We start from the raw sequence: 15,615 nt of genomic DNA on the forward strand, positions 1-15,615 counted from the left end.
TTTAATGGCTAAAAAACTCAGAACGAAATTACCATCATTGTCTAATAATTTAAAGTCTAAATTGCCCCACAAAGTAAAAGAAGATAATACTTATTCAAAAACAAATCAAAATTCGTCACAAAATAATATTACAGCCTCAAAAACTCTAAAGCCTATAGAGGTAGGAGAAAAAGTATATTTTAAAAAAAATCCTATGTCAGTATTGATTCCAGGAAGAATAGTAGAAAGTTGTAAACAGCCTAGATCATTTTTAGTTGAAGATTTAAGTGGAGTAGAGTATAGAAGAAATAGGCAACATATTTTAAAAATACCAAATATTGAAATAACTGAAACATCTCAAGAAATTTGTACAAAAGAAAAAGAACAAGTCATAGAAACAGAGACTGAAGAAGTTGTAAAACAAAATAACAATTTAGGTGATCTCAAAACAAATGAAAATATTCAGAGATCAAAAAGTGGAAGAAAAATAATTCCTCCTGAAAGGTTAACTTATAAAACCACATAAAATTTATTGTAATTTATATTTTGCGAATAGTTTAAAATTTCCTATATATTAAGAATATACATTTATATTTTAATAATAATATCATTTTAAAAATTTAGAATATAAGATTTTGGATTGTATAATTAAAGTTAATAATTTCTAAATAAGTCCATGGACCTAGGTTAAGATTATTAGTCTAAGTTATAAAAAGGAAGATGTTGTATAATTAAGTAGTATAATTACAACTCTGTAATTATTAGTTGTAATACATATTGAATAAATAGAGAGTCAGTCGAAGTCAGGCTGTCATAAGTAAAAGACATATCGTTTTACTTACATATATACATAAATATATTACTCAGTTGGTTATATAAAATATAACATCTTCGTTATCTTAAATTATTAAATTTTCAAAGTAATGTATAAAATAGAACGTTTTTATTATTTTTGAACAGTATTTACAAAATAAAATCATTTAATTAAATAAATCAAAAGTAAATTTAGCATTATTGGTTAATCAGATATTTTATAAAAGTTATTGAATCTTCGTTATCTTAAATTATCAAATTTTTAAAGTAATGTATAAAATAGAACGTATTTATTATTATATATTATTTTTAAACAGTTTAACATTCACAAAATAAAATCATTTAATTAAATTAATCAAAAGTAAATTTAACATTTTCGTTTTCTTAAATTGCAAAATTCTTAATTCCTTTGCGTTTGAGGTACTCACGTTTGTTGAACAAATTTATGTATGTTAGTTGAGAAAGTTGACCATCGGTTGAATATGTTAAGTCCTTTCTGTCAGATTTCGGCACGCTTTTTTTTTTTTATTTTATTATCATTAATTAATATTTCCAAAATAATTGTATATGTAAGTTAAACACTTCTTACTATAATATCATTATCAATATTATTACTATATTATTATTATCAATATTATTACTTTACTTTTAATAATTTATTTTGTATAAAGATTTTTAAAGTAAACATTGTTAGTTTCATGTTGGTTTTGTATATTTACGGAGATTTTGCAAAATTCATTTTAACTTTTATTTTTCAGTATTCAGTATTTTTCAGTATTGTATATTTACGGAGATTTTGCAAAATTCACATTAACTTTTATTTTTCAGTATTCAGTATTTTTCAGTATTGTATATTTACGGAGATTTTAGAAAATTCACTTTAACTTTTTTCAGTATTCATATATGCTTTAATTAGCTCAATGCATTTAATTGCATATTTTGTTATTTCTTTTAATTATTTTATACAAAATTTACCGTTTAAAAAAAAAATTTTTTCGAACATTTTACGGACTAAAGCAGTTGCTACAAATACCTCCTGGCAGGATCGCCATATAATAACATTACAAATCATTCAAAAGAAAATGCGACCGCTTATGTTCAGGTATAATTCTTTATTGAAATTGTTGTCTTAATTTATCTTAAAACCACCTACGCCGGCAAATACTAACACAGCAGAGGAGCATGTATACATTTTATTATCTCACATAAGTGAGGTTTCATATTGCAGCAGTCTGGCTGCTTGCATATGGCTAAAGTCAATGATGGGAATGTGCTGCATAGGCACATTCACAACACTGTACGTTAACCATTTAATGATATTTTATATGCACATTAATATGCATATATATAATTATATATATATAAAGTGTATACATGCTACACCTGAATATAAATTTTATCACTGCTGGGAGGTACAGCAGTTTTAATCAAAAATCGTCTAAAACACTACGCAATTGAAGAATTCGCTAAGAATTATTTGCAAGCCACGTCGATTTGTCTTAAATGTTGGAACGAAGATATAGTGATATCGTCAGTTTACTGCCCACCCAGGTTTAATGTAACTCTCACGCAATTTATTGAATTTTTTAAAACACTTGGCAAAATGTTTATAGCTGCAGGCGATTATAATGCTAAACACACTCTCTGGGGCTCACGGCTTATTTATCCTAAAGGCAAAAACCTCTACTTAGCGCTATCAAATCACCAATTGAAACTTGATTGTACCTCTTCAGGTCAACCCGCATATTGACCTCCAGACTCATGTAAAATTTCTGATCTAATTGATTTTGGTGTTTTCAGAGGCATAGACCGAAACTTTATAAATTTTCAAACTTGTTACGAATTGTCTTCAGATCACTAATTGCGAATTGTCCTGATAACTGTTTCAAATAAACCATTCTGCTACGGAAAATCATTTAAGCTTACCTCCAAACAAACTAACTGGATTAAATTCCGAAAATACACTAGCAGTCACGTAAACTTAAAATCCAAGCTCAGAAATGAAACAGATATAGACTTAGCGTTATATGATCTTACGACTGTTATAACCGCAGGTGCAGTGCACGTAACACCCAACATGCATGACCCCGACCCAAAGCCTCCAAAAAGGACATCCGCTCTAATTTTTTTTTTATTTAACAATATACCTTTATTGAATCGCTTTAAATTAAAGCCTAACAATAAGTTTTAGAATCTTAAAGACTAATAACATTACATTACAAATTATTTTATATAAACATACTATAATGATTTGTAAATTATTTCAAAGGGCCTCTGAATAAGTAGCCAGGGTTTATTTACCAGATATCACAGTGTATAAGTTGAATTAATCAGGATGAAAATTAGGAAAGTAAGATGGCGGGTCTATCGTTCCGTTTTACTCCAGAGGAAGTAGTCATATTAGCAGGAGGTCTAGCCAGCGGATTCACATGGTTTTCAAGATTTGAAATATGTTTCTGCCTTATTCTCTCGAATTCGACTTTAACCATCGGAACTCTTAAATCGAAATGTTTGTTTTCATTTCTGATACCAGGGTGCACCAGTTATCATTCTTAAAATCTTTGCTTGAGCTCTTTGCAGGATTTCTACATTTGACGAATAGGCATTGCCATATAGCTGTAAGCCATACATCCAGATTGGCTTAATGACTTGGTTGTATAACAAGACTTTGTACTCCAAACATAAAGGAGACTGATGACCGATTAGCCAGCGAAGTCTTAAAGCTTTGAGCTTCATTTGAGTCCTTTTTGTTTCTATATGCCTCCGTCAAGTTAAGCGTTTGTCAAGGTGAATATCAAGGAACGTCACTGTTTCTGTTTGCGGAACTACTATTCCATTGAGAGTGATAGTTGGTGATGAGGATCTGTTAAAAGAGAAATTATATGACGACATTTTTGCTCATTGACTTTAATTCGCCATAGTGATAACCAGCTTTCAATGGAGTACAAATGATTTTGCAGTTGACTGGAAGCGATTGCAGCATTCTTATGTCGGCACAAAATAGCGGTATCGTCAGCAAATGTTGATATTACTAAATTGGTATTTGTAGGGATATCTGAAGTAAAGGTGAGGTACAAGAATGGACCAAGAACGCTGCCTTGTGGAACTCCTGCACTTATTGGAAAGTCATTAGTTGTGTGCATATTGTACTTTACATTAAAAGATCTGCCTATCAAGTATGATTGAAGTACTGCGTGTGAATTTTGCGAGAGTACTTGTCGTATTTTGTGTATCAGGCCCTCATGCCATACTTTGTCAAACGCTTGTGCAACATCTAAAAAGACACAAGAGCAATATTCTCGATTTTCAAAAGCACTTCTTATTTCATTAGTTATTCTGTTCACTTGCTCGATAGTACCATGTTTTTGACGAAATCCAAATTGATGGTTTGGGATCAAGTCTCTATCTTGGAGGAAAGGCATAATTTTTGCAAGAAACACTTTCTCAAATAATTTTGACAGACAAGGCAGCAAACTTATAGGTCTATATGATGCGGCTAGTGTTGAATCCTTTCCGGGCTTTTGAACCATTATAATTAACGCTTTTTTCCATTCCGTCGGAATATGTCCAAATTTTATTATGGCGTTAAAAATCTTTGTAATGAATGAGATTGCTATGAAGGGCAGATTTTTTAACATGATTGGAGTTATAGAATTGTGTCCAAGTGCTTTTTTGCAGACAAGTTTTTCTTTGATGGTTACCTTGACATCATTTGCGGAGATTTGTAAGTTGATAATATTATTGTTAATATGTTGAGCTGGTAAATTCAAATTATTGGAGGAATTTGGTTGAAAAATTTGACTCAGATGATTAGTAAATACATTAGCTTTTTCTTCGTCGCTGCGAGCCCATTCACCGCTGGAGTTTCTTAACGGAGGCACTGCTTCAACAGGTGTTTTTATAGTTTGATGAGCCTTTTAAAGTGAGCCTTTGTTAGCCGTGTTTGGGGACAGCTTCTTAAATATTCGTATTGTTTGTTTTCTTTGTCTCTTCCAAAAGCGCTCTTTAGTCGATTTACGGCTTCTTTTAATTTAGATTTGGTTGATGGGGAGCTATTTTGTTGCCAGAAATTCATTAAATGGTTTTAAAGTTTCCAAATTGTTATGTCAAATATCAGCTGTTTGTCATTATTTCCACACGAAGGTTTTCAATTAACTACCAAATATTCGGTAACATTCTCTTCCCCGCATGCGACCCCATTGTCGTTTGCATCAACTTTGCCGATATTCAGAATGGTTAGTTTTACGGCAGGGCGCTGATTTGAACGTCAGACAAGCGATCGTTAATGTTGGAAATATTTCACGCAGCCATCGTCGCCAAAATTGATTGGCAAACATTTCAGATTGTAGCAGGCACATTTCGATTCTTTTAGCATTACAAAATGAATTCGAACCATTAGCGCTTACCTATGTTTTAGCGATCTTCATCGATGAATCAATGTTCTTTAACTCATTTAATAGTCAAACAAGTTATTATAACACCCCATGTCTTCAAAGCTTTGCGATCCTCCATAAACATCATCGGGCCAAAATAGTCTATACCTACATGAGTAAATAGAAGTTGAAATACGCTTGAGCCATTACTGATGAAATTTTGCTTACGTTGCAGTTTCGTCGCAACGATTTAAATAATGGTCTTGATTTTGGCATGAAATACAATTGTCTGACCTCATTTCAAGCAGTTTCATGTTGAATATAATAAAATCGTTCATGATAGTTCGCACATATGAGGTACGATATTTTATGTTTTGATGGTAAGAAAAAAAGTCAATTTGAGGTTTACACTCATCCGGAAAGTTACTCGGTCTGTTTTTCACTCTCATGAGCCCATTGTTATCCATATATACTTGTAATCTATATAAGGGACTGTTCTTTTCTACTATTCTCCACATTTTCAATGTCGACCAATCTTCAAGTAGTTCCTGTTGCATGATTTTATATATTAAAAGCTTCGCGCGCTCAATATATAACGTTTGCAGGCTTTTGTTTTTCAATGTAAAGTAGCCAATTGACAACGGCACAATGCAACTTGAAAAATGAAAAAAATGCGGTCGTGACGCAAGAATCTGGGTATTACTTTCCAGTTTGGCCCTTCTGGACCTTGCCGCCCTTTGTATAGCGCAGATATTCCATAGGTGTTTATTTCCCCACTCCTTGAGATGACCAGAAGGAGCAGAATGTTTGTGGCTTTGGGCACAGATTTTGCTCTTGTCCTCTCTTTAATGGTGGTCTCCCGGAAGTGAGGCTCGTTTCCGACTTCTGGCCTGAGCACGACCCACCGCGGATGTTGATGGTAGCTTAACATCAACAACAATCTTAGCCCTGCTTCCCTTTTGTCTCGGTTTCAGCAAGGCACTACCAAGTTCATAAAAAACCTTACTGCCCAGCTTTTCAATAATTTCAACCAAAATGGAGACCAAGGCATCGCTATCCCGAGAAAATCGCCCTTATGGAGCCTGTTAAGCACTCGCGACATGCATGCTCGAATTTTGGCACTCAACTTGTCCTAAAATTCGATTCTTTGCCCAATAAGCTCAGCCTAGAAAGTACTCGAAATAGATTTTGGACTTTGGCACTTCTATCTCGTACACTATCTTCAGTTGGGCACTTTCGCACGGCTTCAAGGCTGTTATTGTCTTCTTAGACCAGGTTTCGTGGTCCAGACAGTTAATGACAAACCATCCGGGCTTCAAATTATAACCAAGAAAGTGAGACTTCACGCCAGAAACTTGTCGAGTAAGTTTCATACTGTTCCAAAGGTATCTGATGATAATCAGATACGTTGGTAAAGAGTCGTTGGTAACGTCGCAAAAATATCAAGAAGGTTTTTTACCATCCAGTTTAGGGCATTTAAACAAGTCGTGCAACGAAACTTGCTCTTTCAAACGTTGACGTTTATTGGTGTGGGTAGGAGCAGTTTTTTGTTAAGCCATTCTTTTATTTATTTATTTATTTATTTATTATAATTAATTACAAAATATAAAATCTTATAACTAAGATCAGAAAAACGAGCGCTAGCTGCCAGGGCCTTCAGCTCGGATATTATAAATTAAATTTTATTTACTAGATTGCAGGCTTTAATATATTTATACATCAAAAGTATGTTTTTAACATTAATTGTTTTTAAAACGCTAGTTGGTGAGATATTGGGAAAGATATTACTAGGAATAGAATTAAAAGAAGGACAATCGTTAAGTATATGATCTATGGATGGTGTGCTATTACAAAATGGACAGTTTGATGGCTGATCGCCACTCAAAAGATGTTCATGAAAAAGCTTTGAATGTCCCATACGCAATCGGATAAAAATCTTACAGTGTTGACGAGTGCATGATTGTGGGTACATAGCTTTTAAACCACTGGTATTGATCGACTTGTAGCGATGGTTGTACACTGACCATTCCATAGCCCATTCGTCTTCCATATGTTTGTTTATAAAATTTAAAACGTCTTTTCTTTCGGATGTCTGGAATAAGAATAAGAGAGAGCGAATGGCGACAGAGGCAGCTTGATCTGCTAGTTCGTTTCCTTTAATTCCTGCGTGTCCAGGAACCCACATAATTTTAATTTTGTTTAAAAAACGTATGCAGTTGTTTCTGATAGCACAAATAAGATTGGTGTTATTATTGATATTTTTTACAGCTTCAATTGTAGATTTGCTGTCGGTACATATCAGAAATTTGCCTTTGTTGCATGTTGCGTGGTCAGTAGCCAGTTTTTTAGCCAGAGCCTCTGCAGTAAAGATGGAACAATGGGGTGCAACTAATCCAGTAGTGATTACGGAGCCATTCTGTTGTATTATAGCAAATGTGACATGATTTTCAGTTTTTGAACCGTCTGTGTACAATAGAGTCCAATTGTTTTTTATATACGAATCAGAAAATTCTGCAAACAGTTGTCTATACATTTTGATGGTTGTGTTACTTTTTCCATAGGTTTGCAGGTCGATTACAAAAGATGTTGGATTAAGAAACCAAGGGGGCTCATGATTTTGTATCATACGATGAGGTTTAATGTCGAGGTCGATGAATTTAGCATATTCAATACACCGCACAATTGTCGACTTAACTCTATTTGTTTGCTTTTGATGAAATACATTTACAACGTCTTTATGTAAAATAGCGTTGTTGCTGCACAGTAGTTTAGGAACAAGTTTATAAGTTGTTGACTTAACTCGATTTGATATTGTAGGTAGCCCAGCTTCTGTCAATAAGTTTATGATTGGAGTTGTGGGGAACGCAGCAATACTCCTTCGAACGGCAGCATGATAGGGTGCATTCAACTGTCTAATATTGCTGTTTGCACACCATCCAAAGAGTGGTAGAGCGTAATCTAATTTAGAGAGTATAAGTGATTTAGTGATATTAATCAAAGTTGATGCATGAATAAAAAAATGTTTAGATGAAAGGTATTTCATAATGTTTAACCTGGCAGCTAGGTTTTTTCTTAATTCTAGACATTGTTGCTTAAAGTTAAGTTTGTTGTCAAACACTATACCTAATATTTTTAAATAATTAACAACTTCGATATTTACGGCATTGTAGCTTAAGTTTAGTTGGTTGGAGTTGGAGAAAGTAGGGACATTTTTGTTTTTTGAGGATTCGGTAATCAGATCTCTTATTCTGTATACACTCGTTTCTGGATTTAAGTGATAGCAGACAGCAGAAGGAGATCTCCACGGTTTTTTTTATCTTTTTTAGACTGAAAACATCTTTGTGCACCATATGACGCGAATTATTGCTAAGGCTCATAACACATGACGAAAGGAGGAAATGCGAAGATATCTGCCTGCTACTGGCTACATTAAAATTAGGAAGCGGATAAAGCTAACAGGCAGCTTCTGTTGGTGTTATAGTAGGAAGCGCGGAGTGTCCAAAATTTTTGTATTTCAAACTAATTTACGATTTAAGGGTGAATTGATTGGTTGAGTATTAAGTATTGTTTAAGTATTTATTTTAGATTTTAGTCCTCACTCAATTTGAAAGCAATTTCTGCTCATTTTCAACCCTGACAAAGCTAGGTAAGAGAATACCAATTCCGTTAGCCCAAGGCTATGAAAACATAAACAGGAATTAAGAAAATGTCATAAATGACGAATTATCGTACTAACATAAATAAAGTTTGAGTACATAGCTAAGAAGTCAGTTAGTGTTACGAATATGCGCCACGAGGAGGGGGTTATCATTACATTCCATACGTTTTATTATATATTTTTATTTTTATTTAATTTATTTCTGATGTTTAATCAAGTAACGCATACACTTATTTGAACTCACTGTCAGTTAATTGTCAATTTATTGTAATTATTTTATGTATTAATATGACACTTCAGGGTATTTCAATTTAAAATCAGTGCAAATTCTTTTTTCTAAATAATTTTACTTTATGATTATAATGGCTGAACTCAAAAGAGAATTCAATCCACGCGTTGACTTGTAAACACTTTTTTTAGCAACTAAATTGCTAAATTATCGAAAAAATAGCTTCAGTGATAATAAAATATTTATTTGCTGGAATTCTAAATAAAGTGCAGAAATTTTATTCTTATTTCTAATATGAAGGCTTATCTACTTTTTGTCAAGAGCTTTGTAAAAACGTTAAATTTTGAAGGATATTAAATCGCCGATATTATTTGGCGTTCCTTCTTTAAATATAGATTTTTACTTCAAAAATAAAAAGAAGATTTTTAGTTGAGAACTTGGTGCGCTTCTTATGAGTGAATTTCTAGTTCTAATTTTTATTTGAATCATTACTTTCGACTTAACCTAGGTACATAACGACGCAGCGTATGTACTTTCTCATATACTAAATATTTTATATTTATATATATATTTTGGTATTATTTATTTTAATATTTTATATGCATTTTTATTTAAGTACAAAACGGCGCAGCGTAAGTACTTTACTATTTAATAATTTATTGCTAAGTATGGTAAGCGCCTTCGATTCCACTTGTATCGGGTACGCTTACTGTTGATGTTGTTGTATATGCGGTCAATGCCTGTCAAGCATATTGTTAACTCAAAGGCAAAGTGCCGCCGATATGTGTGGTGTCAAATTCCTTATGTGGAATTATGCATTTGTTTGTAAACAATGCAATGCGCTTGGAAACAATTAGTGTATTTTTATATATACTGCGCACTTAAATATAGAACCACTTATTATTATATTAATTGTATGCATTGCCAATATAACTAACGCATATACATTACAGCTTAACATACAGCTGTTAACTGCTATTTTCAGTTTTAGTTTTGTCAAACGCGTTATCTTAAGATTTATCAATTTCCACAAATTCTCTAACACAAACGGGAATTATACACAAGTAGGCATTCTTACACCTCTCCTATAATCGACGATAAGTTACTAACAGCGCTAATATTTCCAGTCAATGTATGAGACAAATGAACTTTATTTTTTTATTAAAATTGACAAAAAGGCTAGTAAAAAACTATTTAATCTTTATCAATTTGCAAAAAACATAACATTTTTAACTTTTTACCTAATTGCTCGACTAACTTCTGCAAGAAATGGTTTTCTACAAGGTGACAGATGTACGAACTACAAAATGACACGATTTCTTTTTATATTACAGCGTATTTTGGTTTTTAGAAACCAATCCTATTTGAAAACATTGATTTATTTCAATATAAATGTTCCTCGCTCAGCAGGTTTGGCTTAAAACTAGGCTATCCTTTATAGAAATAATAATTATAATATAACATAAAATCGAAATTAGAAAAATTAATTTATATTATACAAATTTTAATTTGGTTTAAATATATCAACTGATTCTTTTTATAATAACTTCATTTAGGAATGTTCAAATGGTACACAAACTATTACACCTTGCTTAACATCAGAGTATCGTTGCAAGGATCACATTACTTGCATTAATCACAATTGGGTATGCGATGGTGAAGAAGATTGTCCAAATGGCGATGATGAGATTGAAAGTAATTGTAAAAATATTACATGTCGTGCGGATCAATTTCAGTGCACATCTCGCGCTTGCATACCCGGGCATATGATCTGTAATGGAGTAGCTGATTGTGCAGACAATAGCGATGAAATAAATTGTGGTGGGTTAATGATTGTTAACTGTATTTAATTTTATAAAACTAAGAGTAAAATAAAAACTGTTTGTATACATTTTCCAATAGAAATTAATAAATCGACAACTTGCAACGTTACTACAGAATTCGATTGTGGTGGTGCTCAATGCATACCAGTGTCAAAAGTATGCGATAAAATAAAAGATTGTCCTGATGGTGAAGATGAACCTGCCAATAAATGCTCTATAAATGAATGTGCTATAAATAATGCAGGTTGTGCACAGAAATGCATTGATCAGCCCATTGGATTCAGATGTGAATGTGCTATGGGGTAAATTTAACAAATTTAATCATTCATTCTCAATATAATATATTAGGGGTATTCAGGCAACAGATCAGTTGCTTAGTAGATTATTACAACAAAAATTTGCATTCAAAAAAAAAACTAAGAGAATCTACTATTTTGGAGATTCTCAGATTATTGAAAATTTGATTATTAGTTCTGCCAATAGTAAGTGTCGGCACTATGAGCATAGGGTGTCTCAAAAAGAAAATTAAAAAATAATAACATAAAGTAATAAATGAAATTCAGTAAAACTATAATTTTTAAATGGAAAAAATATAATTAAAAAGTATAAAATTGAGTATTCTACTTAATGATATATCTTGTGATCAAAAAAGAATGAGAATTTTAATTTTTTGAATACCCACGCTTATCCAATTGGTAAATTTTTTTTATTTTTACGCTGGCAACACTATTATACACATTCTGTCAAAGTTTAACGCATATCGTACGATTAGTTTTTGTTTCATCATAACTGGTGATGAGACATAGGTCTATGAATTTGACATGCCCACCAAACAACAATCGACCGAATGGTGCTTCGAAGGTGAGCCGAAACCGAAAAGAGAACGCCAAAGTCGGTCCAAAATCAAGGTTATGTTGACTGTTTTCTTCGATATTTGTGGTGTTGTGCACTATGAATTTCTTCCGGACGGTCAAACGGTCAATAAGGAGTATTATTTGGATGTTATGCGTCGTTTGCATGAGGCCATTCGCAAAAAAAGGCCAGATTTATGGAAGGAAAACTCATGGATTTTACACCACGATAACGCACCGGCTCACACAGCGTTGGTTATGTCGCAATTTCAGTAACTCAAAAATTGTTTTAAATTAATGTTTTTGTGTGTGCTATTATGTCCATTTAATTTTTATCAAAAAAAATTACGATTACTTAAATATAAATTTTATTATGTTTACTGAATATCATGCGGAAATATAGGACATATATTTGTCCAATATTTCGGTCAATCTATGTCATCTTAATTATTTATTTTATAGTCTTATAACTATTTTGTTTAAGTATTATAATATAACATAATAGTAATATATAACATATAAAATAACAGAAACAATTAAACGACAGTACAATATATTTATAAATATAAATATGTACAGGAATTCTATATAACTTTCTACATATATGTATATCTAAATATATATCTCGATTATTGAATGTGTTTTTATACACATGCGCAAATCGAGAACAGGTTAAAATTTATATATACATATATTGTATTTAATTTTTAAATGTTTTTGTGTTGTAGAATTCCTCCTTTATTTTATTTATTTATATTATTGCAATATTAATAAAAACATTTAATAATATTGAATTATTTATGTATCTATTAAATAATTAAAAAACAACTAATTTCATAACAATTAAATTACAAATACTTATTTGTCTAACTATAATCGTTGGTACATTACATGACGTATGTTTTTAACACATCACTCAATAAGTCGTATGACTGATACACAGATGGCGCTGTCATTGTCAAATCCATATGGCATTTATAAAGTACCAACCTTCAAAAGACTATGTATAAAATTTACTCTGTAAAAGTAGGTTCTATACTACTTCTTATTGACGCAACAGGGATTAAAGACCTACTCCAAGCCCAGAAGGGGGCATAATAGACCCGACTGTCGGAGTGCCACATCTCCTAACTATAATAATAATACAAGGGCTGCTATATATATTTCTGGTCTAGGCAACGCTAAGTGTTACCAGCTGCAATCTGACATTTCCATTGGAAAGTTTGGCATTTTTTAGCATAACATCATTCAGAACGTGTTGCCATTTAATTGTGAATTGTTTTATTTACAGAGACTTGAAAAATTCATCTTGGCCAAAAAATAGAATTAACACGTGAACATATTCGCGCGATAATTTTTCACAACTTTCGACGTAGATTATCACGACAAGAGTACATTGATGAACTTAAATCTTTGTATTTAATGAATTCAATCGTGGCCGACGGTCGTTCAACAACGAATTCTGTGAAGGTCGTCCAGAGAACATTGATGCCGTGCGTGAACTGATAATGCAAGATCGTCATGTGACATAACTTGAGATAGACGCATCCTTGGGCATTTCTCCCACCAGCATACATTCGATATTGTATGAACACCTGGCCGTAAAAACTGTTTGTTCTCGTTGGATCCCGCACAATTAGGCAATCGCTCAAAAAAAGGCTCGTGTCGATTGGTGCAAAGAAATGTTGAAAAAATACGTTCGCGGTGCTTCAAAAGACGTTTATAAGATCGTCACAGGTGACGAATCATGGACCTATGCATATGAGCCCGAAACAAAACAACAATCGACTGTGTGGGTCTTCGAAGATGAGCCAAATCCATCAAAAGTTGTTTGTGGAAGAAGCACTTCGAAGAAAATGGTCGCCTGTTTTTTCGGCAAAACTAGTCATGTGGCGACTGTACCGCTTGAACAACGAAGGACAGTCACTTCTGAGTGGTACACAACAATTTGTTTGCCTGAAGTTTTCGAAGAAATTCGAAAAACGAACAAAAGACAATGAATCATTGTTCACCATGACAACGCGAGGTCTCACACATCGGCTCAAACCAGCGTCTTTTTGGCCGGCCAAAACGTCGAATTGATTGATCATCCGCCGTACAGCCCTGACTTGGCACCCAATGACTTTTTCGTATTTTCGCACACCAAGAAAAAAATGCGTGGTCAACGATTTTCTTTGCCAGAAGATGCTATTGAAGCGTTCAAAAACCATGTTTTGGAAGTGTCTCATTCGGAGTGGAAAAAGTGCTTCGACAATTGGTTTGAACACATGCAAAAGTGTATAAATCAGGTTTGAGAACACTTTAAAAAACAATACAACAATTTTTGATGACAAATATTCGCATTTTGTGTAATATAATAATGTGTAAAATTTCATGACATTTCGATTAGTCAGAAAAAAAGTGACAGCCATTTAAGTGAAGCTACTGTTGTTATTTTCGAATAATGGATTCAAAACAATTTCGTGTGTTAATTTATCATTGCTTCTTGATGAAAAAAAATACTGTACAAGCTCAGCAATGACTTCAAAAGTGTTATCCAGACTTTGCTCCATCGAAAAGAACCATTTGTTATTGGTTTTCTAAATTTAAACGTGGTCGTACAGACACCGATGATGGTGAAAATTCTGGTCGCTCAATTAAGGTGGTTAGTACAGAAAACATCAAAAAGTCCAGAAATTGGTTATATTTGTGATCGTAAATTGAAATTGCGTGTGATGGCTGAGACTGTAAAGATATCTGAAGGCAGTGTGTTTACAATTATGCATGAACATTGGACCATAAGAAAGCTCTTTTCAAAGTGGGTGCCGCGTTTACTCACAGTCGATCAAAAACAACAACGTGTTGATGTGTCAGAACAGTGTTTGGCCATATTTACACGTAAGAAATCCGATTTTTTGCGTCGATATGTGACAATTTATGAAACATGGATCTATCACTTCACTCGGGAAATTAAACGATCATCATCTGAGTGGACTGCAGCCGGTGTGCCACGTATGAAACGTCCAAAGGCACAACAGTCAGCTGGGAAGGTTATAGCTTCAATATTTTGGGATGCACATATTATAATCTTCATTGACTATCTCAAAGACGAAAAAACTATCAATAGTAAATTCTACACGACATTACTGGATCGTTTAAAAGCAGAAAGACCGCATATGGTAAAGAAAAAAATTTTGTTTCACCAAGACAATGCACCATGTCACAAGTCAACAAAAACGATGGCAAAATTGCACGAATTACACTTCGAATTGTTTCCCCCTCCAGAAATTCATTTCAAACGAAAAAGTAATTGCTGAAACTGAAGCCAATTTTGAGGTAAAAGACAAATCTTTCTACAAGCACGGCATCGAGAAGTTAGAGAAGCGTTGGAATGATTGTATTGCCCTTGAAGGAGATTATATTGATGAGTAAAATCGATTTTTGGCAGAAAAAAATTTGTTTTTCTTAGATAGTCACACGATTTATTGAGTGATGTGTTATTATATTATAATATAAAGTTATATAAAGAAATATTATTTTTTTTTTATTGTATATATAAGTAAGTAAGTAAGTAAGAGTTTATTAATTTATCGCTATTACAGATATCCTTTTATAATACAATGATCCTAACAAAGAGTACATAAAATAGATAGATAGATTTATTAGATTATTTGAGATAATAACTATTAAGTTGTCTGTCTTTATTAAGATTTAAATACGATTCGAACATAGTGCAAATATATACGTGATTATAATAACTAATATAATGCTATAATGATGAAGAAATTTAAAATTAAGGAAACCGTAAAATAGGACATGAGAATTAGATACATAATAAATATAAAAATAATAATAAAAAAAAAAGAAAAAGTATATTAATACTAATAACAGATGTACATGATATAAGAGA

General features: G+C 32.6%; 1 protein-coding gene across 1 annotated transcript in view; it reads left to right on the forward strand.

Moving 5' to 3' along the window:
* LOC119675443 (very low-density lipoprotein receptor) overlaps positions 1-15,615 on the forward strand; it is a 134,769-nt gene that overhangs the window by 83,452 nt on the left and 35,702 nt on the right. Inside the window, exons 6-7 of the mRNA XM_038086643.1 lie at positions 10,609-10,873; positions 10,955-11,177. Of these exons, the coding sequence (XP_037942571.1) occupies positions 10,609-10,873; positions 10,955-11,177 (488 nt within the window). The remainder of the gene's footprint in view (positions 1-10,608; positions 10,874-10,954; positions 11,178-15,615) is intronic.

The sequence above is a fragment of the Teleopsis dalmanni genome, chromosome 2 (genome assembly GCF_002237135.1).
Source record: "Teleopsis dalmanni isolate 2A chromosome 2, ASM223713v2, whole genome shotgun sequence".
In the NCBI taxonomy this organism is placed as follows: Eukaryota; Metazoa; Arthropoda; class Insecta; order Diptera; family Diopsidae; genus Teleopsis; species Teleopsis dalmanni.